Source organism: Podarcis liolepis, assembly GCF_965112155.1.
Source record: "Podarcis liolepis genome assembly, chromosome: 6".
NCBI lineage: Eukaryota > Metazoa > Chordata > Lepidosauria > Squamata > Lacertidae > Podarcis > Podarcis liolepis.
Genome location: NC_139559.1, coordinates 10,654,367 through 10,680,659, shown reverse-complemented (window position 1 = coordinate 10,680,659; position 26,293 = coordinate 10,654,367). Strand labels below are relative to the sequence as shown.

Genomic DNA, 26,293 nt, shown 5'->3' with positions numbered 1-26,293 from the left:
TGCCCATTTGCTCAGTTTGGAGAGGCCCTTTTGAAGCTCTTCACAATCTCTTTTAGTTTTTAGTTTTAATGGCCCTGAACAGGAAGTCTGCAGTCAGCTCCCATGTTGTTCACCCCTGAAATATGGAGAGCAGCTGCTATAACCTCCCCCCCCCCAAATCCTTAACACAAAGCTCACATAAAATAAGATCACTTATTTTAGGGTAAACTATGCAGTGGTTTAATCAATGTAGCATTTATGTACAATCAAACTGGGTACTTGGCGATACGTAGGTGTTTTTTGTACGCTGTGCATATCAAGATCCAGAAGTTTTTGTTTAGTGTGTGGCACCTTTCCCCTCGAATCCCCGCGATGGGGTGAGCTCCCGTTGCTCGGTCCCTGCTCCTGCCAACCTAGCAGTTCGAAAGCACATCAAAGTGCAAGTAGATAAATAGGTACCACTCTGGCTGGAAGGTAAACGGCGTTTCCGTGCGCTGCTCTGGTTCGCTAGAAGCGGCTTAGTCATGCTGGCCACATGACCTGGAAGCTGTCTGTGGACAAACGCCAGCTCCCTCAGCCTATAGAGCGAGATGAGCGCCGCAACCCCAGAGTCGGTGACGACTGGACCTAATGGTCAGGGATCCCTTTACCTTTCCCCCTATTAACTTCAAAGGTGTGATAGCTTCCTTGTCACCAGAACCCACCACCTGCAAAACTGATGTAGATCAAAAGCTACCCTCATTTCTGGCCCTGAGACTACTTCAGACTGGCAACCATGAGGATGTGGCTAGCAGATATTGCTTCTTATCGCTGGTCCTTCAGACTTCCCCATCAGCCATGTGCAATAGCTAGAGCCCTCTCCTTGCTGAATCTTCCGATGTGTGTGTAAGGGGATCACAGGTGCAACAATATCTGAAATAAGCACCATCTTAAGATGCACTTTGGGAAGTGCTCCAGGACTAGTCAAACCATGCTTTCACCATCTTGGCCCAATACACCCTTTTGACGAAGGAAAGCTGCTGTCAAAGTTCAGCCCATTTATTCTTATCTTGCACCTCGCAGGACGACCTTATTCTGCCGGCCGCTGTTTACCCTGTGCTTTTGGTGGCATTTGCAGCGCACCAATGATGCCTGACAGATACCTAGCCTACCTTCAAACATTCCCCTGAAGAAAATCGGGACGCATGTCTTTTGGTGTCAGGCTGCCATGCGGGTCAGCAACACTGCTACAAGTGCCAACGCTGGCTGCAAGCACCAGCTTATCCCCGGGACATTCCGGGATTTAATCAGAAGCCGGGATGGATTCTATAATTCCAGGAATGTCCTGGGAAAATACATACAGTTGGTGAGTATGACTAGGAAGTCAGAACATTGGTCCATCCAGTTTAGCATTGTCTACACTGCATTGCAGCAGGTGTCTAGTATTTCAGGCAAAGGTCTTCCCAGTCTCACCTGGAGAGGCTGGAAATTGAACCTGGAAGCTTTTGGATTCAGAGTAGTTGCTCTGGCACTGATCTACAGCCCTCCCTTGTGGACCCACAGGCTACAGGACATTGGATGTCCAGGCCCCTGCAGAGTTGCTGATTTTATAAAAGGAAGGAAAGACAACGGTCCCATAGGGATGTCTTGTATTGGCCGTGGAAGCAACAAAACACCATGTTTTGCAAGTCACCGAAAGCTGCCAGGTCTGCTGTAGCTCACTGTTGTCGTCTCTGGTTTGCAGTAGCCCTCCAAAATATCAGGCAAGAGTATTCCCCAGGACCTGATCATTCTAACTGGTATTGCAAGGGACTGAATTTGGGACCCCCTGCATGCAGAACATAGTCTCTCTGTCCTTACATTGCAGTTGTCTCTTGATGCAACACTTAATCAATCACAGCGAAGGTATGGCAGGGCCAATCTGGTTGAATGCCAGAGAACTGGCAAGACCTGGACAAAAGGAACCACAGAATAGCCGAGCAGAACAAACCACCTCACTGCCCAAATCTCGAGAGAATTAACCAAAGAATTTTGTAAAGCTCTCCAGAGTGCCTTGACTGTCAGTAAGTTACCGTACTAGTCCACATGAATTCACTTGTCGGTCAGGGATGTGAAGCAATGGCGCCTGAGCAGGCTTGAGCTGTCCTGGTTGATGTCAATGAGAATAACTGGCCACTGAAGGGCTTCATATCACAGCAGAAATATCTGACACTGGTTCAAGTGGTAGGATCTGCTCCAGCAAGAAAGCACATTCGGGCTATGTCTCTTCATCTTCATTGTGGCTGGAAGCAGGGCTGCAGTTTGCTGCTTCTTTTAGATCTTCTTGCATGTCAGCTAGGATCTGGGCTGCTTTGCCATTACGCCTGCCTTGAACAGGCTTCTTAAAGGCTGTGAAGAACAAAACAGACAAAGGCGTTAGCAGGTTTGCAGTGCATTCTGGGATAACGAACTGGGCAAGTTTTGTTTCAGTGTCTGGCACCTCATATAGAAGAGGTGGGCTGAAGGTAGATCAGGAGAGCGATTGCAATAGATCACCAAGTGTGAAATCCAACTTAGGCCCTATTCACCATCTACACTTAAAACAGCATTGTACCACTTTAAAGAGTCGTTGGCTTCCCCCAAAGAATCCTGGGAACTGTAGTTCATTAAGGGTGCTGGGAGATGTTAGGTGACCCCCATTCCCTTAGACAGCTACCATTCCCAATCCCTGGGAAGAAGTATTGGTTGAAGCAGCTTGTGGAGTCTAAAGATCGGGTTTCCTGAAAACGTTTTGCCCAGTTCCCATGTTAAGAGCCACACAAATGAGCAGCTACCTGTCTATGACTTGGTTGCACGAGGGCCAGATTTCATGGCACTTTTGGCACAGTGCCGAAGATGAGCCACCGTCAACAAAACAAAACAAAACAAAACAAAACAAAACAAAACAAAACAAAACAGGGAGAGGGAGCCAAGTCTAAGGGGCCTCTGTGAGCTGGGGGGGGGGGAGACGACGTCCAGCGTCCACAAAACAGACAATGAGAGTGATGAATGGTGACACAGCTTGGTTGGGGGCCCTTCCAAGCCCCTGAGTCCTTGGCCAGTGCCCAACCTGACTGATTGTTGGTGCTGGACTTGCGTTCCATCCCATCCTTCCCTGTTGCAATAATTTCAGTTTTACAAATGGCTATCCTTGCCCCTGATGCAGGCTCTGTAAAAGCTGGGGCAGAATTCTGTCCTAAATCCTAATCCTGGTCACAGACACTGGATTCAGCAGTTCAGGAACCTGCTGCATTGAGAGCAGTAAAAAAAAAAAAAGGTAAAGGACCCCTGGACGGTTAAGTCCAGCCAAAGGCGACTTTGGGGTGCGGCGCTCATCTTGCTTGCAGGCCGAGGGAGCTGGCGTTTGTCTAAAGACAGCTTTCCGGGTCATGTGGCCAGCAGGACTAAACCATTGCTGGTACAATGGAACACTGTGATGGAAACCAGAGCGCACAGGAACACTGTTTACCTTCCCGCCGCAGTGGTACCTATTTATCTACTTGCACTGGTATGCTTTCGAACTGCTAGGTTGGCAGAAGCTGGGACAGAGCAATGGGAGTTCATCCTGTTGTGCAGATTTGAATTGCCGACCTTATGATTGGCAAGCCCAAGAGGCTCAGTGGTTTAGACCACAGCGCCACCCGTGTTCCCCTATTACCTTTGAGAGCGGTAATGTAAAGGCAGATGGGCAGCTGCTTGCAGGCCTGGATTAGATTTGCAAGCACTGGTATTTGAAAATACCAGTGTCCACCCCACCCCTGCTGCCACTGCCTACCATTCATTGTCTTGCCCTTTGCAATTTTAACCCCTTCTGAGCTCAGCGCTTTGCAGGGAAAGGCCGAGCCTTTTGACAGAACAAGAAAAAGGAGCTGTCGACATTTTGTATCCAGGTTCATCAGACCTGTCAGAAAGGCAATGCGATAGGAACGGAAGCTTGTCAAACAAGCCCTTTTGCCTTGCCAACAACAATATCTCTCTCACATGCTTGGTCAACATTGCTCTCTCTAACTCACACGCATACACACACAGCCAAGCACACACTTTTTGACTGCACAAACAGAGCCAGTGGTAGTGCTTTGGAGGTGGAGAAAAGTATTTAAACTGTGAAGAGGAAGGGAGGGTTGTTGGTTGTTCCCTCCGCCCTTTTTCAAGTGCCCAACCTTTATCCATTTCCTACTTTGTCACCTGCAGGAAACGCCAGCACAACACATTCCATTGTTAAGAGGTTTCCCCCTCTACAGGGAATGGGGCTTAACAATAAACACCGTTTGTGAAAATGCATTCCCTGCAAGTCAATAACATTTCTCCGGAAAGGCTAAGCAAACACTGAACTGTGTACCTAGTGCACCTATTCAATTTACGTGTTGCAAAGCCTTTCTCCTACTCTCTTCTCCCTCCCAGGTTGGCTTGGGCTAACCCTTTGCCAGAAAGCCAGCCTGGCCCCCAAGACTCTGGAGTCCTCCCTGCTGCGTGCCTTATCACAGCGGACTGTATCACTGTGAACAAACATTTGCATAGCCTGGAATTCAGAGAGCAGAAGAGAGTGCCTGGCCTGTGCATAGGAAAAGTTAGTTCTTTCTTTTCTCAAATGAGCCACCGGAACAAACAAAGTTCAGTGGACAAGGGCCACATCCATTTAAAGCACAATGGTGCCATTTTAAACTGTCTTCCCCCCAAGAATTCTGGGAGCTGTTAAAGGCGCTGAGAGTTCTTAGGAAGCCCAAATCCCCCCCCCCCCCCCGAGCTACAATTCTCAGAGATAGCTCTGTGAAGAGGGATGGATTGCTAAACTACTCTGGAAATCATAGCTCTGTGAGGGGCATAGGGGTCTCCGAACAATGTAACAAGTGGCAACATAGGCAATTTAAATGTGAATGTGGCCTAAGTAAACAGGTGCAGTGTTATGTAAGACATGAAAAATAGTATACAGTGGATGCTCGGGTTGCGAACGTGATCCATGCGGGATGCACATTCGCAACCTGCAGCGTTTGCAACCCACACCTGCACATCTGTGGGTTGCAATTCGGTGCTTCGGAGCATGTGCAAAGCGTGATTTAGTGCTCCTGCGCAACCACCGAAATCCGGAAGTAACCTGTTCTGGTACTTCCGGGTTTTGGCGGTCCGTAACCCGAAAAAATGCAACATGAAGCATCTGTAACCTGCGGTATGACTGTATCTCACAATACATGATTCTGAACCCCCTGTTTGTACCCTTTGTCGGCGAATCGTGTCCCCTTTTCCGCTTCTTTTGCGATCTCTGGGTGATCTCAGTTGTGCAACAATATTTTTCTTTCACGGGAGCCGCTTGGAGGCTTTCATCATCACAAGTGCCAATCACCTATTAGGGGGAAATTATTCAGACATGAGTTTCAGATGTGCAAGTTAAATGTCCCGTAGCATTTGGGAACCCAACCTTTCTTCCTTCAGTTGTGCTCAAGTTTTGCACTCAAAAATCAGGTCTGATCGGAAAAATTCTTTTCCTCCTTCTGTATTCCGCAAACAAGACGCTCTTTCAACCCTGCCTACAAGTCAAACACAGCTCATTTTGGATTAAAGTCAAGTCCTTTCATAGGTCGTTCTAGGTGAACAGTGTAGGATTAGCCAGAGTGATGCCCTTACCATTGGCCGTGCTAGTTGGCTATCCTGGCTATATTAGGATTAAGGTCATAACTTGAATAATAGAGTTGGAAGGGACCACGAGGATCATCTATTCCAGCCCCCTGCAATGCAGGCATCTTTTGCCCAATGTGGGGCTCGAACCCACAGCCTTGAGATTTAGTCTCATGCTCTACCAATTGAGAAACTCAGCTTTGGAAAGACAGCTTCCATTCCTTCCAGCTTTCACCTCCTGTATTTTTTTTAAAAAGATATTTATTGAGATTTTCAAAAAAGTTACCAAACATAAAAGGGGGGAAAAAACAGAAAAAATACAAAATAAAAATAGTTAAAAACAATTCAGTCTTTCCATCACATATTTTCATTTGCTTATTTCCCGGACCTCCTTACGCCTCCTTTCTCTGTATTCCAATTCAAATTTTTCATTCAGCAAATCCCTCCCCTCTTCAATCATCTTAATCTTCAATTTTAAAATGTCATAACATTAAGTTTTTACCTGTTAATAACCATTTTCTTGTATTCTCTTATAACATTACAGCTAAAGATCACTTAATTTCTATCCAGCATCATTCTAACATTCATTAATTTTACAATATTTCTGAAGATAGTCTTTAAATTTCTTCCAATCTTCTTCCACCGACTCTTCTCCCTGATCTCGGATTCTGCCAGTCATTTCCGCCAGTTCCATATAGTCCATCACCTTCATCTGCCATCACCTCCTGTATTTTAACCATGGCACCAGCATTTCATTTTGGGATGTGTCTGTTGCAAGTCTTCCTTTTAGTGATTGGTGGGACTGATTTAGCAGGGACAGCCGAATACATTCTGCTGCCTGGGGCAGAGGGCAAACGTTTGGTGCTCCCCATTGCACATACAGAAGCCAGCTGGGCTGGCAGATGAATCTGACTGGAAAACTGGCAATGGGGCAGTGTCGCCAATTGCAGCTGATGCCAGCTGGCTAGCATAGGGGGCACAGGGCAGGTCAGATGCGGCACAAATCTCTGTCCTCCAGCTCAGGGGAATGGACAAGGGGCTCGGCAGGAATGCCTTGAGGAAAATACTCTAATGTCCATCAGAATCTTCCACCTGAGGCAGTTGCTTCACTCTGCCTAATGATTGGGCCAGCTTGCAGCCCAGCTGGATCTCATAAGGCCATGCATCTCATGAGCTGCCCACTTTGTCTCTACTACACTTGTCTGCCCACATGCGACGTTGGAGCAGGATCCTGGCACACCACATGGAGCCCCCTTTCTCTAGTGGTTTCTCGACTTAGTTGAGAGCATAAGGTTTGATTAGCATTGCCAAAGGTTCTCAGAAGTGGGGAATCTCTTGTTTGTGGGCTTAATCAGACCCACCAGACCTCCCCATTTAAACCATGGAGCTGTTTTGGCTAAGACACACCCACCAGCCTTCAACCTAACGTCATATATGACACCAGGCTTGGTAAAGGCATGGCTGGACCAAAAGGAAAAGGGGTTTGCAGATCAGGAGTGGCTTCAAAGCCATGTGATAATAATAATAATAATAATAATAATAATAATAATAATAATAATAATAATAATATAATATAATTATTTATACTCCCAACAGAAGGGAATATTCCCAACAGAATATTAAAAACACAAACACATCAAACATTAAAAACTTCCCTAAACAGGGCTGCCTTCAGGCAGATAGTTATTTCCTTAACATCTGGTGGGAGGGTGTTCCACAGGGCGGGCGCCGAGAAGGCCCTCTACCTGGTTTCCTGTAACCTCACTTCTCGCAGTGAGGGAACTGCCAGAAGGCCCTCAGAGCTGGACCTCAGTGTCCAGGCTGAACGATGGGGATGGAGACACTCCTTCAGGTATACAGGGCTGAGGCCATTTAGTGCTTTAAAGATCAGCACCAACACCTTGAATTGAGCTTGGAAATGTACTGGGAGCCAATGTAGTTCTTCCAGAACTGGTGTTATATGGTCTTGGCGGCCAATCAAAGTCATCAGTCTAGCTGCTTTGATGTACCGTATTTTTCTTTGCACAACATGCCACTGTGTATAAGATGTCCCCCTATTTTGGGGGACTCAAAATTAAGAAAATGGAGGAGATTGCCCCTGTGTATAAGACTACTCCCCTTTTTAAACATTAATTTTTTAGTAAAAAAACCCTAGTCTTGTACACAGAAAAGTACGGTACTTTGCAAGCGCCAACAACAGCTGATTCCTTGGGTCTTGCATTACACTGTGCCTTGCCTGCACAGTTTGATTTCAAACTGTGCAAGCGAAAAATAGTCATTGTGAAATCAGCTGAATGACAGGTGGGCACATTCGGCCAAGTAAACCCAGTGTTGCCCAGTTGCCTCCTAAACGATTCCCATACTGAGAATGGCTTGTGCCTAGCCAGAAGGTAGACTCTACTTGGTGTATGTGTTGGGGGGACGGGGCAGACAGGTGTATGTGTGGGATGATGAGCAAATACACAAAAGGGAACAAACCTCGCTATCAGATGTATTGGGCTCGTCAGATTCTTCATTGACCGACTCAGAATCTCTGTTACCTAAAGGAAACAATGGCAGATGAAAGATCAGCTGTTGGAGGACTTGCAGTTTCCAGACGAGGAGCCACACCAATATTCAAATGACAAGCAAACAAAACCTCTCTGTGTGTCTGTTCCCACCCCACCCAGATGTCAATCAATTGAGAGATCCGTCTCCCTTGATTTGATCTCCTTATATGCAAATCAGCACACAGCTGCCTTTAAAAAACAAAACAAAAACTTTCCCATTAGCACAAAAATCCTGATTCTCTGGTCTGGGCTAGAGCTTCCCAAAATCAAGCCATACAGGCCAACTCTACTTTCCAGCTCAGCCAGTAAAGTTGGTATTATGGATGTGACTTTTGCTGTTGTTGTTGATATAGGAATAGGGCTTTCCCCCCTCATACGATAGGAGAGCCAACCAACCATCTTACTGAAGCACTGAGAAGGAGATGGGAAGAGTCAAGTTTCTAGTCATCACAGATGTAGAGAAAATTTTAAAAATGGGGATTTTCCTGTGGGGGCTATAATTAGGAAAAGCTTGTGATTTCCTCATTGTCTTGAATCAGGGATCATTCCCTTTGCAACTTCCTATCGTGTGTACATATCTCACTGGTTAAGTACATGGTCTGCATGCAGGAAGTCGCAGGTTAAATATCTGAATCTCCAGGTAAAAAGACCAGGAGGCAAATGCCTGAGACTTTGGAGAGCTGCTGTCAATCACAGCAGACAATACTGATCTAGGTGAACAAATAATTTGAGCAGGTGGGGCTTGCTTGGGTTGATATGGCCACAGGCTAAAGTGAGAAGTTTCTGGTCTTGCTGTCCGAAAGGCCTTACAGGGTGCTGGAGGTTTCGGTTGAGCACAAAGACCTACTGTCTGTTATAATCAAAGTTTACTTAAATTGGAGGCACAGTGTGTTCAAACAATGCAGTTGTCCTGGATATAAGGAGTGAAACTACCGGTTGAGCAATAGAAGTTTCTTTGGAAGCCACAGAACTTAGATGTTGCTACTGAGAGGATTAATTATAACCATTAGGGGAAATGTTTCTCAAGTTTTGGAGTGCAGTTTGATGTAAGAGTGGTTTGGTCAACAAGGGATGTCTAAATTTCTTGCTGAAAGAAATGGTAGCTGTGTCAGCCTGTTACAGCAACCACAGAAATAGAGTCTTCTGGCACCTTAAAGGCTAATGGCACTTCCAGTTTGTCTCTATTTTTGGGTGGGATTCAGTCACATACAGGCAAATTCAGGTTGGGCAGTTACAGTTGATTTGGAGGTATTGGGCAGTAAACCCACTTCCCCCAAAAGACCAGATTTTTGGCGATAAGGAAAGTGTTCGGAAAATGCATGGCAAAGTGTAGGTTAACACTTGCTTTGATGCAACCTCATCCAGTGTCCTCACAAACAAAGTGTCCTCACAAACAAAGTTGAAATTAAATGCTAACTAAATAGTTAACAGGGACGCGGGTGGCGCTGTGGGTTAAACCACAGAGCCTAGGATTTGCTGATCAGAAGGTTGGCGGTTTGAATCCCCGCGATGGGGTGAGCTCCCGTTGCTTGGTCCCAGCTCCTGCCAACCTAGCAGTTTGAAAGCATGTCAAAGTGCAAGTAGATAAATAGGTACCACTCCAACGGGAAGGTAAACGGCATTTCCGTGCGCTGCTCTGGTTCACCAGAAGCAGCTTAGTCATGCTGGCCACATGACCCGGAAGCTGTACGCCGGCTCCCTCGGCCAATAAAGCGAGATGCGCGCCGCAAGCCCAGAGTCGGTCATGACTGGACCTAATGGTCAGGGGTCCCTTTACCCCTTTACCTTTAAATAGTTAACACCGTCTAATCTCCCAGCGAGCAAATCATGGTGACGATGTTGTTGTTGGTGTCTGTCTGTCTGAAAAGATGAGGGCGTGTTTCATGCATCTGGGGCCTGCTAACTTAGAAAAACCCTACAACCTACCTAGAGAAATGTTGTTCCCTATCACTGTCTCTCTGAAAGTGCAGGTTACCTGGCTGGTCCATTTTCTGCTTCTGCGCTTCAAAAGGCACCTTTGTCTCTGAATCGGCTGTGGCGTCGCAAGATGCCGGCTTGCACGTGGGAAGTTCTTGTAGTGAAGAGATCTGCAGAAGGCCCAGACAGATGTTTGTGGCCAGAAATATAGCAGTTCAACACAAACACACTCACACCAATAACACCCAGCCTCCATCATGGCCACAGATCAGGAATCCTCAAAGGCAGATTCCTCCAATATCTGCAGCTGTAAGGAGACAGGTGTATTTCATGGACTGTCATATGTGGAGCTGTAGTGCACAAGGAGGGATCTCTAGTCAATGAATAGCTAGCCTAGCCTATCAAGACCTGTTAGTTGCTCCAGGACACTTCTGAGTCCACATGTATGTCCTGCCTCAGCTACAGGACACCTCTCCAAGGCGCTGATCTTATGTTCCCCTGCTTACCCACCTCCAGCACAGCTGGGGTGATCAGCTATGCTTGGTGGTATCTCCATGGACCAAAACAGCCTCCATGGAACATCACACATGACTAGCCTTCCTTCTTGATGAGATGGAGAAGGGATGTAATTGAGTGGTAGAGCACAAATCTTGCATGTAGGAGGTCTGGGGTTCATTTTTCACCAAAAGGCACCTTGGTGGGGCTGGAGTGACCCCTCTCTTAAGTGTTGGAGAACTGCAGTGAATCAGAATATACACTACTTGGCTATATATGCTGACAGTGTAAGGTAGCTTCGTATGTTCATGAGACCTGTGTTCAAGTCCTGATAAACACAAGCATCACTGTAAGCATTCACAGAATGTGAACCATAAGTTGTGTCCAGCTCAGACAAGACCCACTGAAATTCATGGACCTTAGTTAGTCACACCCATTAATCTCAATAGGTCTGCTTTTAACATTGGATACAGCTCCCACGAGCACATATGAACTGAATGATGCTCATGTTCAGTCAAAGGTGACATGACTGATGCAGCAGACAGATGTTTCCTGAAGAGGACCCATGAAGTGTGGATGATGTAGCCACATCTTTCAGCATCTTTGCACACATATTGTGGGACTCTGATTGGGTCTGACTGTTCATGTGAGTATTTAAAGATGTGACTATGCCATCTACACTTTAAACACATAATGTGCAAAACATCTGCATGCCACATTCGTCCTAGCCCTTTGCAGATATACTAAACAGGTAAAATGTGTGGAGGACTGGGGGCAAGAAGGCCTTGAGGCAGCTGACTCTCCACCAGATGTATACCCGCTTGTTTCAAGGTGAGGAGCCCATGCAGGGACAAGTGTATTCACACATATGTACAATACAGGAGTAGGATTGGCTGGCAAGTATTTTGTTGTGCCATTTGATTGTTGCATATTATTTATGGATGCATATGTTTTAATTCTTATGCAATTGGTTTCTATACTTGTAAACACTCAGAAGCCTGTTTTGGCATTAAGTGGCATATAAATCCATCCATCCATCCATCCATCCATCCATCCATCCATCCATCCATCCATCCATCCTCAATGGTGAACAAGGTGATTTGCTGCTGTGCAAATCAAAGAGGCTCTTGCCTAACTGTTGTCCTAGGTCATAGGACTGGTAGGAGGGCAAAAATATTGCAAAGGATAAAAGTGGCATAAAAAACAGTAAATGGAAAATGGTTTTGTTTATAAACAGAAGTGACAGTTCAGAAACAGCCCAACACATGAACTCTTGGAGCAGTTTCTCTTACCAGAGATGCTGCGAGGTTCTCCTTGGCTCCCACACTGAGCTGCTCTGACTCTTTGCCCCTGTGGAGACGTTCAGCTGCGTGGAGCCAGGTGGACAAATCACTTTTATGAAGGATGGGGTCTTCAGCTGACCTTTTAATCGGACTTCCAGGCTCCTCCTCCCCTGAGGATGGTTGCCAGTTGGCTGCCTTCAGTTTCTCTCTTCCTCTTCCATAATCTGATAGGTCTAGGGGTACTTCTGTGAGATACTCCCTCATGACTTCTGCCTTCTCTGCTTGCTCCAGTTCCTCCCTGTCGATCAAAAGAAATCGCCCTAGCGTTCCCTCACTAGAGTCTCCCGAACTGGACCTTTCCTTTTTGCACTCCTTGCCTGCCCTCAGCAGTGGGGAAGGCGATCGACGCTCGGTGCGATCTAAGCCGTCTTCCATCTTGGCATTGCATTCCTGCTGTTGCATCAATAAATAACGGAGCTTCTCTTGATGATTAAGAAACTGGAGTCTATTCTCCAAATGGCGGTCCTTCATGTACACCATAGCGCCTGGAAGATCAAAGATGGCAGCTTGGTCTTCCCAGTCATCTTGTGACTTCATTCTGCCTTCTGCCTCTCTGGCCATTAGTAAGCGGTGAGGGAAACCACTTTCCCTGCTGTTGGAGTTACTCTGGAGCCCAAGATGGTGCAAGGCAAAGTGTTGGCCGGGGAGGCAGGATTGCTCCTTTCTGGCGGCAAACTTCAGAGCCTTGTAAGATGAAGCAAGTTCCTGGCAGTCCGATTTGCTGGCTCTTAAATAACTGAAATAAAGCATGACTGTCATCATCAACACTACTCAAAAATCTGCCAAGAGTCGCAGGGTAGTATTCTACTATTGTCAGGGCCGGATCAAGGCGTTTTGCTGCCTGAGGCGAAAGACAAGATGGTGCCCTTCCCCAAGGCACATACAGAAGCCAATTGGATTGGCAGCTGAGTCTTACCTCAATACTGGTGAAAGGAAAGTATCTTCCACCGTGCTTGAGGGCAGCCAGGTAGTGTAGGGGGTACAAAGCATGATACCCACAGCTCTCCCTGCTCCCTGCCCCTTAGCACCTGCTGCCTGAGGCAGCTGCTTCCCTCTGTCTCATCACAGAGCCAGCCCTAACGTGTCCCTTTAGTGGAAGGACTTCTGGTTATGCAATGAGACTTCCCCTCTTCTACTTTCTCCACGGGCACCAAACCCACATGTACCCCACTTCCCAAATCTGCTACAGACAGTTGGGAGAACCCCTAAACAGCTTTAGGGGGTGTATGGGGGAGAACGTTCCATTGCACAAACAGCAACCCTTGCACTGACAGAACAAGAGTTTTAGTGCTATATTGGAAACCGTAATTTCAAATGGCTCAGGCTGCATTCCAGCTGGGTGCTCACTTTCCATTTATTATCTTGCACTGCTGGGGATTGGACTAGATGATGCTTTGGGTCCTTTCCAATTCTACAATTCTATGACTCTAGACTCCATAGTGAGTGACTTTGTTTTGGTCAACCTGGACAGAAGGTCAAGGTGGTGAAGCCATCATCTAAGTGCTCCTGATTCACCATGCTATGCTACGTTCAGATGTACTGAACTTACAGCGCATTGTTCCTTTAACAACATCTAGTTTCCCGACTCCTCTCTCACCTTTGTTTTGTCCTGGGAGAAATCCTGCTGCAGGCCTGTAATAGAAGCCATGCCAGAAATCTGTATATAACCCCTGATAATAAACCAGTTACATTACCTGTGTGGGACCTGAATTCACTGGTCACGTTTCAACACACTGCACACATCCCATTGCAAGCACTTCAATAAGATGTGTGGGCTGTAGCGATACTGGAATCTAGATCTAAAAGCTGTTTCACATGGTGATTTGTCCTTCTTTTCTCCCTCTGCAAGCCAGTGGCAAGGATGTTTCCCTCTTTACCCTGGTGATCACTTTTTCTGTATGCCACCAAAATCAAAGGGTCTAGAAACTTGTTTTCCCACCCTTTCAGATGAAAGCTGAAAATGCAAGGGAGAGGCCTGGGATATTCTTGGAGAGACCAGGCAGGCCCTTGTAGCTCACACACCCTAGACTGCTAATAATAATAATAATAATAATAATAATAATAATAATAATAATAATAATAATAATAATAATTTATTATTTATACCCTGCCCATCTGGCTGGGTTTCCCCAGCCACTCTGGGCGGCTTCCAACAAAATATTAAAATAAAGTAATGCATCAAACAATGGGGCGAGGGTGGCGCTGTGGGTTAAACCACAGAGCCTAGGACTTGCCAATCAGAAGGTCGGCAGTTCGAATCCCCACGACGGGGTGAGCTCCCATTGCTCAGTCCCTGCTCCTGCCAACCTAGCAGTTTGAAAGCACGTCAAAGTGCAAGTAGATAAATAGGTACCGCTCCGGCGGGAAGGTAAACAGCGTTTCCGTGCGCTGCTCTGGTTCGCCAGAAGCGGCTTAGTCATGCTGGCCACATGACCTGGAAGCTGTACGCCAGCTCCCTCGGCCAGTAAAGCGAGATGATCCCCGCAACCCCAGAGTCGGCCACGACTGGACCTAATGGTCAGGGGTCCCTTTACCTTTACCTAATGCATCAAACATTAAAAGTTTCCCTAAACAGGCTGCCTTCAGATGTCGTCTAAAAGTCTGGTAGTTGTAGTTCTCTTTGACATCTGATGGGAGGGCATTCCACAGGGCGGGCGCCACTACCGAGAAGGCCCTCTGCCTGGTTCCCTGTAACCTCACTTCTCGCAGCAAGGGAACCACCAGAAGGCCCTTTGCACTGGACCTCAGTGTCTGGGTAGAACAATGGGGGTGGAGATGCTCCTTTAGGTATACTGGACCGAGGCCATTTCTTGAGTTCTTACTTACGCTTCAAAGCTGGGAATTCGATCAGATGCTGGGGGTGGGGGCGTTTCACTCGCAGGGGGTGCGACGGGACTTCCTGGGCAATCCCTTTCCTGAGAGCAGGGTCTCGAGCCAGGCCTCCGTAACGCAATTGTTCCGTGCAACTGGTTAGCTATCCTCTGAGAAGAATGCTAATAACAGAGGGGAGACAGGAAGAGGAGAAAGGCTTCCTCACATTATTTCAAGCCTGCATTGTCTGGGGGAAGGAGGCAAAAAGAGGAGGCTGTAGGGAGTGGGAAAGTGTCGTTTAACATTTTCAAAAGGCAGGGCCAGAGGTGTAGGAGGGGTGAGGGGGGCCCTGGCCCTGGGTGCAATTTTTTTTTTAGGGTGCATTTTTCTCCTCATGCTGCACCGCTTTGCAAGTCCGATCCCACATTCCAGGCTAAAAAAGTAGCATGAGGCTGTGTAATAATAAAATTTAAGGTCTTATATATATATAATAAATGTTCATAAATGTACCAACCAAGCATGTACATAGGTCAGCACAGGAAGACTGACCTGAAACCATTTTGACTCCCGAACTGACCAAATGTTTGCTCTGCAAGGAGGGAAGGGGTGAGGGAACTTTCCCATTGTCTCAGGAATTGGGAAATCACCATCTCAAAGGGTGACAGACTACCAGGAAAGTCAATCAGATAAGGCATTATCAGATAACCTGGCAGACAGGAAAAACAACAACATTCAGATTTCTGTTGTAGATCACCTTTTCTGTGATGTAGGTTTGTGGGGGTTGGTCTTGGGTTACACCCCTTCTGTGACGTATGTATGATGTATGGAGGGGTGGTCTTGAGCTCCAGGACAGGGAATTTTAATTGTCTATATAAGGGCAGGCACACCTTTGTTCTGGGTCCTTCTCCTTTCTCCTGCGTGTGAGGGGAGCACCCTGTTGCAACAGATCAATAAAGATCAGGCTTACTAGCTGCTTTGTTTTAAATATTCTCTGGTTGGCCTCTGTTATTTTCTCCTATCAATAGGGAACCCACGTAAGAACTCTATACGGGCTCTTGGATAAGGGAAAAAGGGTAAATTTTGTTTACAACAGCTGTCAAGGCCTCTGGAGTTGGAAACAGGCCCGTCCCCTTCAAATGGGTCTCAACAGCCTTGCTTCATCCATTGCCTTCCTCTTTCTTCTGGTTTCGGAAAGATAGAGAATAACAAGTTAGCTAGGGAAATGCTTACCATCTCCACAGCACGTTCTCCCTGGAGAAGGATGTTCGGAGAGACCCTGCTACTTGGGGAGCTTCTCTGTCCTGGAGACTGATCTGGAAGAAGGAAAGAGAGGATCAGATGTTTCAAAGAATCATAGAATCTTGAGTTGGAAGCGACCACGAGGGCCTTCTAGTTCAGCCCTCTGCAATGCCAGAAGCTTTTGCCCAACGTGGGCCATGTATTTGAACGCAGAGGACCCATCCAACTCTGGTCTGTTGCCCTCAGAACTTAAGAACCTAAGTCCAAAGGTCCATCTAGTCCAGCAATCTGTTTTCATGGTGGCCAACAAGATGTCCACAGGAAGTCTACAAGCAGGGCCTGAGCAGTGCTCAGTGGAGGCTGGTTCATGAGGGCAAATGGCACATTGCCCCACCATCCTCAACCAGCCCCTGCCTGCCTGCCTTCTTACTGACATGCAGTCTAGGGGCCATCAGTGGCCGCCAACTTATTCTCCCCCAGGCTTAGTGTTGCCCTTAAAGACCTCAGCAGGGAAGAGGATGGAGACAAAATGAGAATGAGTCTGCTCAGTATACCTGAAGGAGCGTCTCCACCCCCATCGTTCTGCCCGGACACTGAGGTCCAGCTCCGAGGGCTTTCTGGTGGTTCCCTCAATGCGAGAAGTGAAGCTACAGGGAACCAGGAAGAGGGCCTTCTCGGTGGTGGCGCCTGCCCTGTGGAACACCCTCCCATCAGATGTCCAGAAAATAAATAGCTATCTGACTTTTAGAAGACATCTGAAGGCAACCCTGTTTAGGAAAATTTTTGACATTTGATATTTTATCGTGTTTTTAATATTCTGTTGGGAACCACTAAGAGTGCCTGGGGAAACCCAGCCAGATAATAATAATAATAATAATAATAATAATAATACAGTGGTACCTCGGGTTAAGTACTTAATTCGTTCCAGAGGTCCGTACTTAACCTGAAACTGTTCTTAACCTGAAGCACCACTTTAGCTAATGGGGCCTCCTGCTGCTGCCATGCCGCCAGAGCACGATTTCTGTTCTCATCCTGAAGCAAAGTTCTTAACCTGAAGCACTATGTCTGGGTTAAAGGAGTCTGTAACCTGAAGCGTATGTAACCTGAAGCGTATGTAACCTGAGGTACCACTGTAATAATAATTATCTGTCTGTCATTGCTTTGACTCCACTTACTGTTGACCTCTCTGCCTTATTCTCTACCAGTTCCAATGGGCGCCAGCCCCCACCGCTGAGCACCTCAGGAGGTTGCCTACGAGGGCAATTCTGCCCTGGGCCTAAAAGGGTTCCCTAGCCCTGCCACAGACCAAACTGGGGCCAGCCCCAGGAGAACATGCCTCCTGCCAGCGGACGGCCGAACGGTTCGTCATACTCGTCTTCTGCTTCTCGGCTTGTGGATTTCTCAGCGCTGGATTTCCTGCTCTGTGTGGAGATCAAGGGCAGCGGGGAGTTGGGGTTGGAGCTCCCTTCTCTTGACGACCCTCTCAGAGGCTTCTGTCTGTCCCTGTGGAAACACAAAGGAAAAGAATGAAAAAAGAAACTACAGCAGGGATGTGGGCACCTGACTGAATTGCTCCATTTGCATGAGGAGTGAACGCTAGAATCCTCTTATTCCAGGCATCTCCAAACTCGGCCCTCCAGATGTTTTGGGACTACAACTCCCATCATCCCTAGCTAACAGGATCCAGTGATCAGGATGATGGGAATCAGAGTCCCAAAACATCTGGAGGGCCAAATTTGGGGATGCCTGTCTTAATCGTAATCGCCGAAGAATTGATGCTTTGGAATTATGGTGCTGGAGGAGACTCTTGAGAGTCCCATGGACTGCAAGAAGATCAAACCTCTCCATTCTTATGGAAATCAGCCCTGAGTGCTCACTGGAAGGACAGATCCTGAAGCTGAGACTCCAGTACTTTGGCCACCTCATGAGAAGAGTAGACTCCCTGGAAAAGACCCTGATGTTGGGAAAGATGGAGGGCACAAGGAGAAGGGGACGACAGAGGACGAGATGGTTGGACAGTGTTCTCGAAGCTACCAGCATGACCAAAGTGCGGGAGGCAGTGGAAGACAGGAGTGCCTGGTGTGCTCTGGTCCACGGGGTCACAAAGAGTCGGACACGACTAAACAACAACAAGTCTTAATCTTTACCTATAACATTTAAAGCCCACTTTTCAGCAGTTATCATCTCTCCTCAACAAGGCAGCTTACGATAACTGTTCAGAATTATCCATTGCAAGAAAAAACAGGGACACAACGGAAATGGCAGCTAGTCAAACTTCTCGTCTCATTCCCATCACTGCAGTTCCCAGGAATTCCTTAGTCTAGACGTAAGTTATACAAAAGCTCCACCTGCTGGTAGCTATGGTTACCTTCAATAGCAGAGGTTCTCTGCAAAAATAAAAATAAAAATGCACTTCTGTGCTCTATAATGCTGTTCAGCTAACTCTAATGGACTTTGGGTGAAATCTTCTGTCGTCATGGCCTGGTGATAGGTTCATGGTGCAGAGGCATGAGCTATTGTTTTATTTATTTAATAAATGGACACATTGCAAGGAGGGAGCTGTGTCTGGGCTTCTTGGGGAGAAGCTACAACTCTTTCAAAGTGATATGATACTGCTTTAAATGTGTTGTGAAGATGATTCACTCTGTGTTATAATTTAAGAGAAAACGTACTGAAAATGCAATACAGGTGGTATTTAACCCTGGTCAAATTGGCAAAGATATATAAGAAGAACACAACTACTTGTTGGAGGTGTAAAGAAGGAATAGACACGTTTATCCACATGTGGTGGGAGTGCAAGAAAATAAGAGAATTCTGGGAGGTTTTTTATAATGAAATTTTTAAAAATGTTTAAATTTTCATTCAACAAAAAACCTGAGGCATTTTTACTTGGTATTATGTCACGAGAAGTTACAAAAACTGCCTGACCTATATTTATGTACGTGACCACCATAGCGAGGACACTAATAGCCAAAAACTGGAAAAGTAACAACATTCCCACGAAAACTGACTGGTTAGAAAAAAATGATTGAATACTCACAGCTCGCAAAATTGTATGGGAGATTAAGAGGAAACACCACACAAAGAGTTAACAAGGATTGGTCAATATTTAATGATTCTCTCAAAACCTATATAGAAAACTCAAATCTCCTGACAGAAGTATAACTAAATCTAATAAATAGAGGAGTTAGACGAGAGAAAAAGAAGAGAAAAGTTAGACGAGAGAAAGGAAGTAATCATCATACAGGATAAACATAATAACCAATATGTAATGCGCATAGATTAAAGATTGACAAAATTACACAATGAGACTGGTTGGAAGTCAATAACCACAGTATGTCGGTGTCTTTGTTGGTAGGTAGGTGGAAGGGGTGGTGAAGGTGAGATATGTGGTGTATGTTTTGTATGTAATATATGTAATGTAATGTCAAGTGTGTATAGCTTTTGTAATGTATTGATATATATATTATATATATATATATATATATATATATATATATATATATGTGTGTGTGTGTGTGTGTGTGTGTGTGTGTGTTGTGAAGAACTTACTCTGTGCCGCAGAGCCTCTTAATTTCTTCTTTCAGGCTCTTGTTTTCCTCTCTCACCTTGTTCATTTCATTACCTGTAATGGAGGAAGAGGAAGAGGTTTCTGTATTAGGTGAAGCCGGACGCATTCTCTGATTTCTAACCCTCAGAAGTGGGCATACACAGGTGGCATTTTGCAACCATCTCCCGGTGTTGCACCCCCTTACTTGAGCTTCAAGGACAATGTCCCACCCATTCTTTACTAAATAAAGAGAGAGGGATCTGACTCCCATGTATCGCTCTCTCTGACTGTGAGGGAGGAGACACCAGATTTCCTCGGCGCTTACTGAGGATGAAGATGTGCTGAAGGCTCTGGAAATGGGCCTTGCCAAACTCGCGTTGCTTCTTCTTTGCAAGCTCCTGGGTCACTTGGCATCTGTCGCAGAGACCAGCTCGCAACCTTTAAAAAGTAATTCAGAGACAAGGAGAACGTCACATCTTGATTTTTATTTTTCTGTAATAATTTTTATTTGATTTTACAAATACAGTGGTACCTCGGGTTACATACGCTTCAGGTTACAGACTCCGCTAACCCAGAAATAGTGCTTCAGGTTAAGAACTTTGCTTCAGGATGAGAACAGAAATTGTGCTCTAGTGGTGCAGCAGCAGCGGGAGGCCCCATTAGCTAAAGTGGTGCTTCAGGTTAAGAACAGTGTCAGGTTAAGAATGGACCTCTGGAACGAATTAAGTACTTAACCTGAGGTACTACTGTATTAGTTTATAACAATCCAAATTACATATCCATATTTAGAGATTTCTCCAGATCTCTGGACTTCCCACCTTCCCCTCAGTGGTTTCTATTGTACACCCTCTTAACTGCATATTATTCCACAATCCATGTTTTGTATCTTTCCATCTTGCCCATAATTTTCCTTACATTACAAGTGTTACTAAAATCTTTTTCAGTTCGTTATATATCGTTTCCCAAAATGCTTTTATTGCCTTACACAAACACTGCATATAATAAAAGGCACGAGAAAGTCACATCTTTAGAGCAGAGAGGCTGTCCTGGAAGGATGGCCTGAAAGAGATACCCCCCCCCCTTCACACTTAGTCATTCCTTCTATTTTCAAAGTTTCTGATTTCCAATGAGAGCCAGTGTGGATCAGTGGTTAGAGTGTTGGACTTGTTAGAATTCCTGCTCCATGATTGCAGTCATGGGATTTTTGTCTATCACATGACAGTGTATGTTTTGACTCAACAAAGTGGGAAGTGACGGAGACAGGATGTTTGTGTTACTGTGTTCCGTGAAGTGGGACTATTGTCCTTTGTTCTTTTTCTCTTTGCTGTCTGATGCTAGAGAGAGAGAGAGCCATGTTGCAGTGCTCCATGTGTATTTATATGTATTATAAAGTAGATTAGCCAAAATGCTGAGTTGCTGAGGTCTGTTACGCAAACTGTGAAGACTCTGCAGATCCCTAAGTGTGCCGGTGTCTGTTGGCATCGGTCGCTGTGAAGTTTGGGCTGAAGAAAGCTTATGAAGCTCCCGAACGATCGACCAGGAGGGAGAGAACATGCCAGTTGGGCATGTGTCTCCACCAGGGTCCTACTCGAGTGTAGGTTGAACTCCTGACAGGACTAAGACCCAGGAGACCAGGGCTCAAATCGCCACTTGGCCATGAAGTTCAATGGGTGACTTTGGGCCAGTCACTGCCTCTCAGCCTAGCCTACCTCTCCGGGTTGTGGAGGGGATTAAATGAGGAAGGGGAGAACCGTGTATTCCATCTTGAGCTCCCTAGAGGAAAAGGCGGCACATAAATGCAATAAAATAAAAAAAATGAATAAATGTTTGGGCTGTGAGTGCCATTGCTTATGAAAGAAACCCCCCCCCCAGCACCATTTGCGAGCGTTGAGGTTTTCAGAGGTGCAAAGAAATCTGAGGGGAGAATTCTCCAAAAACAGCCCCGAGGGAGTCAAAGAAAGATGGGCAAGTTTTGTGTAGACTGGTATGGGTTTATTGGCGTTTTTTTTTAAAAAAATAAAATGCCAGGAATCTGGCAGAGCAGTTCCAGCAATATATAAAACGGTTTGGCCTTTTAAAGGGAAAATAGGATCAATTGAATAAGGGTGAGATGAATGAAGAAAAATGGAATGTGGATCCAAGGAATGGAGTCATTTGTTTCAATTACAGATTATTAAAAAAAAAAGAACTCTGTAAAGGAAAAAATAGTGTTATATATATATTACAGAAGACTGCATGCTATGTTTGAAAAGAAGATTCTTAAGTCTATTTGTAGACTTTATTGCGCTTATACAGTGGTACCTCAGGTTACAGACGCTTCAGGTTACAGACGCTTCAGGTTACAGACTCCACTAACCCAGAAATAGTACCTCGGGTTAAGAACTTTGCTTCAGGATGAGAAGAGAAATTGTGTGGTGGTGATGCGGCGGCAGCGGGAGGCCCCATTAGCTAAAGTGGTGCTTCAGGTTAAGAACATTTTCAGGTCAAGAATGGACCTCCGGAACGAATTAAGTTCTCAACCCGAGGTACCACTGTAAATGTAATCTGAATACTGAAATACTGTTCAAAGTGGAAGCAGGGTCCATTTATATTTACACTTTAATCAGTACAGTCCATTCGACTCCTGGAACCATTCGAAAACCAAAGCACAGCTTCCGATTGGCTGCAGGAAGCCGCGCCAGACGTTCGGTTTCTGAAAATCATTCGAAAACCAGAACACTCAATTCTGGGTTTCGATTGTTCAGGAGTCAATTTGTTCGGGAGCCCAAGGCGTTTGAGATCCAAGGTACGACTATTACTATGGCTTGGTATGAGAATATAAATAAAGAGGGTGTTTTTTGGACTCATGGGCTATAGGCCGCTATCTAAGATGCACCAAGTATCACCCATCTGGGAAAGTGTGTATACCCTGAATACAGAGAGAAAAGAGAAATAAAGAGAAACAGAAACCTTTTACAAAGTGAGGCCAAAAGGTCAAGGAAACAAAAAATGTGCTACATCACTATGCATAGCATCAGTGGCGTAGCGTGGGGGGTGCAGGGGGGGCCAGTCGCACCGGGAGCAACATCTGGGGGGGGGGCGCGTGCTCGCACTCGCAGCTCTCTGCCCCTACCTGGCTCACTCACTCTCTCTCACTGCAGTGCTGGCTGTGCGAATCCGATCCGAGCCGCTGGGTCGCCGCCCACAGTGGAGGGGGTGGGTGCCAGGCGTGCGGTGCGGAGAGAGAGCGAGGGACTATCTGGGGGAGGGACAGTGCAGCGGCCGCCCAGCGCAGCGCTGAGCGCAGGAGAGAACCACACCAGCCCAGCCCAGGCAGCAGCAAGAAGAAGCTGGCAGCGGCGGCAGGTTAGGGGTTAGGGGGCGCAAATTACTTGCCTTGCCCCGGGTGCTGACAACCCACGCTACGCCACTGCATAGCATGAATGGAGAACCTGCCGCATGCCTAATCCACACCTCTGTTTGGGAGATGGGGATCAGTTAAGTGCGTACTGGAATTCACAGTGATCTTATTTCTCAAGCATCCTCAGATGGCAATTGAGGCTGGTGATGGTAGTGGCATTGGTGGGCAGCAGAAAAAGCTGGGTTGGCATAGCTAGCACCTGTTGTACCTGTTTTCCAACACTTTCACGTTCTCTTTTAGGACTTTCTGTTGCTCTCGTAGCTGGTGGTTTTTGGCGAACAGCTCTTCAATTCTCTGGGTGTCTCTGATTCGGGGACAGCACAAAGAGCAAAATGAGAAGGTCGGCAGATTCCCACTCCCTTAAACAACATAGTAAGCTACTATAGGCAGGGTCGCATCGTTGATCCAGCTTGCTCAGTACTGTTCATAGCTGGGGAACCTTTGACCCTCCAGCTTTTGCTGAACTACAATCCCCAACAGCCTTGGCCATTGACCATGCTTGCTGTGACTGATGGAAGTTCAGCAACATCTGGAGCAGGGGTCAGCAAACTTTTTCAGCAGGGGGCCGGTCCACTGTCCCTCAGACTTTGTGGGGGGCTGGACTATATTTTTTTGGGGAAAGGAACAAATTCCTATGCCCCACAATAACCCAGAGATGCATTTTAAATAAAAGGAAACATTCTACTCATGTAAAAACGCTGATTCCCCAACTGTCTGAGGGCCAGATTTAGAAGACGATTAGGCCGGATCCAGCCCCCGGGCCTTAGTTTGCCTGCCAGTGATCTGGAGGGCCAAATGTTTCCCACATCTGGTTTACACTGACTGGCAGGGTTTAAATGTGGGATTAAATCTGGGGCTTTCTGCCACTGAGCTACAACCCCAAACAAATTGTTGTCAGAAGTGGGATTCAAACCCGCACCTCTGAGGGTGAAAGGGACCTAAACGCAACACCCAAGACCATTTGGCCATCCTGACACCCCACCCCATGCTTGCTGTGTGGACAAATAGACTGATGGAAGTTTGTAGCATAATCCATGTTGAAGAAAGCGCATAAGGAACAGGCGCTGAAAAACTGCTCCCAATTGTCAAAGCACCTGTGGCAGCCATGTTCTCCCCGCCATTTTGTATGCACCCAGCCACAGCTGTGAATGTGTTCCCACGGCAATTGTCTTGGGGGGCCATATTGTGTGAACCGGCCCCAGATTTTCTGAAATGGCCTCAAGTCCATCTTAGCCCCAGTCGCCACATCAAAAAAGAGCATAATATGTGCTTCACTCACCGGCATCTCTCATTGGTGAGCTCGTTCAGTTTCGTTTGCAGGCCTGAAAGAGTTAAAGGAACGTTTGCATGAGACGCTGGATCCTCGCCTCATGTCACATGACACTGTGAATGTCACATGATAAGCCCAAAGCATGTCGGTAAAGAAAATTATGGGTTGAGAGACTACTCAACAGCCCAGCCCGTTGGGGTCCAAGTCCCCCACGGGTCCATGTGGTCAGTAAAAGAAGGAAATTCCGGCCAAGCAATTTGGAGCAAAACTGCAGTCAGTAGGCTTAGATCCTTTATTGTTGTGCAACAGGTTCAACAGCAGTAAGAACCCTGAACATGGGGCGACATTGACTTTTAAAACTTTCCCACCATATCCCAGAATACAGTTCGCACAGCAGCATCAATACATCATTGCTACATCACTGAAACGTCAGAAAGGGGAGGGTTACACAAGATTAGCCTAGACAGATGGGTCAGGGCAACACCCAAGTATAAGATGAGCACAGGCAAGCATGTCTCAAGTACCCACCCCCCAAAAGTACAATAGAACTTCCTTTGCATGTCTGGAGCATGAGGCAAGTCCGGTGATGAGATTTGGCTTCCCTTGGCTAACAATGAGCCCAGCAATTGTCATCTCTGGGCATTTCCTGGAGTAGGAGATGTGTATACAGTGGTACCTCAGGTTAAGTACTCAATTTGTTCCGGAGGTCCGTTCTTAACCTGAAACTGTTCTTAACCTGAAGCACTACTTTAGCTAATGGGGCCTCCTGCTGCTGCCGCGCCACTGGAGCACAATTTCTGTTCTCATCATGAAGCAAAGTTCTTAACCTGAAGCACTATTTCTGGGTTAGCGGAGTCTGTAACGTGAGGTGTATGTAACCTGAAGCGTATGTAACCCGAGGTACCACTGTACATGTCTTCACACTTGGGGAGGTGGCAGGGAAAGGATTTCTTTTCCCAAGGCCAAAATAGCATTGGAATGGAGGAAACTGGCAAAGCAGTTGATTTTGTATACAGTGATACCTCTGCTTACAGACGCTTCAGGTTACAGACTCCGCTAACCCAGAAATAGTACCTCGGGTTAAGAACTTTGCTTCAGGATGAGAACAGAAATTGTGAAGCGGCGGTGCGGCCGCAGCAGGAGGCCCCATTAGCTAAAGTGGTGCTTCAGGTTAAGAACAGTTTCAGGTTAAAAACGGAGCTCCAGAACGAATTAAGTTCTTAACCTGAGGTCCCACTGTAATTTTTAAAGCTAAGTATCTTCCCTGAGCTGTCAAGTCGAAAGGATACATTCAGGCATAATATTTGTAACATGCATGAAGGGCTAAATTTGGCTCCTGCGTCTGAAGTTCCCCAACCTTGCTGTACTTACCTCACCAGAAGTTCTACGGACCATGTTTCTCTTCCTGAATTAAGCAATGACCTTTCCCTTAACTTGTTTTAAAATGCCTCTCTTACCTTGGACTTCCTTCTCATGCAATTCCTTCAGTTTGTTCAAGAATTCAGCAAAGTTTTCTGCGGCCATGATCTCCGCGTGGTCTCGGGGGTGCGCCCAACTTGGCGGGGCAGAAGTGAAACCAGGTGCTTCCTGTTCAGTTTTTTCTCTACCATCCAGTTTGTAGTCTATAATGAAAGCATGAATAAATGTAATGAATAATATCAAACGGGTCAAATTGGGTTTTTAATAATGTAGCTCCGACAGCACTGAAGGGACCCGAGGGTCATCTAGTCCAACCCCTGCAATATAGGAATCCTGTCCACAGCTGTCCTTGGGTGGGCTCAAACCATCAAACTTCTGGCTAATTCATTGCATCAGAGTTTATTAAGCCTAATCCCACCCCCAACAAACACGTGCATGGCCCTTCTTTCTGTGCTAAAAAAAATGTAATAATAATAATAATAATAATAATAATAATAATAATAATAATAATTTATTATTTATACCCTGCCCCCATCTGGCTGAGTTTCCCCAGCCACTCTGGGTGGCTCCCAGTCGAGTGTGAAAAACAATACAGCATTAAATATTAAAAACTTCCCTAAACAGGACTGCTTTCAGATGTCTTCTAAAAGTCAGATAGCTGTTTATTTCCTTGGCATCTGAAGGGAGGGCGTTCCACAGGGCGGGTGCCACTAC

The 26,293-nt window shown here is 46.3% G+C and overlaps 1 protein-coding gene across 1 annotated transcript; it reads right to left on the bottom strand.

The window, feature by feature from the left end:
- Nucleotides 1-1,590: 1,590 nt before the first annotated feature.
- On the bottom strand, nt 1,591-25,782 carry RBBP8NL (RBBP8 N-terminal like). The gene is made up of 13 exons (XM_083507433.1): nt 25,618-25,782; nt 24,170-24,212; nt 23,099-23,194; nt 19,816-19,928; nt 19,493-19,565; nt 17,277-17,443; nt 15,932-16,014; nt 14,717-14,883; nt 11,840-12,626; nt 10,111-10,222; nt 8,065-8,126; nt 5,188-5,314; nt 1,591-2,346 (listed from the first exon to the last, which is right to left on the bottom strand). The coding sequence occupies exons 1-13, from the start codon at nt 25,682-25,684 to the stop codon at nt 2,216-2,218; spliced, it is 2,028 nt and encodes a 675-aa protein (XP_083363559.1). The 5' UTR covers nt 25,685-25,782; the 3' UTR covers nt 1,591-2,215.
- Nucleotides 25,783-26,293: the final 511 nt, after the last annotated feature.

Bases quoted from the DNA above. Each gene is read 5' to 3' on its own strand.
- RBBP8NL (XM_083507433.1), bottom strand. From the start codon at position 25,684: ATGGCCGCAGAAAACTTTGCTGAATTCTTGAACAAACTGAAGGAATTG. The intron at 23,195-24,169 runs GTGAGTGAAGCA...TCCCCGAATCAG, and splicing joins CTCACCAATGAGAGATGCCG to AGACACCCAGAGAATTGAAG. The intron at 8,127-10,110 runs GTAACCTGCACT...TGTTTCCTTTAG, and splicing joins GCAGAAAATGGACCAGCCAG to GTAACAGAGATTCTGAGTCG.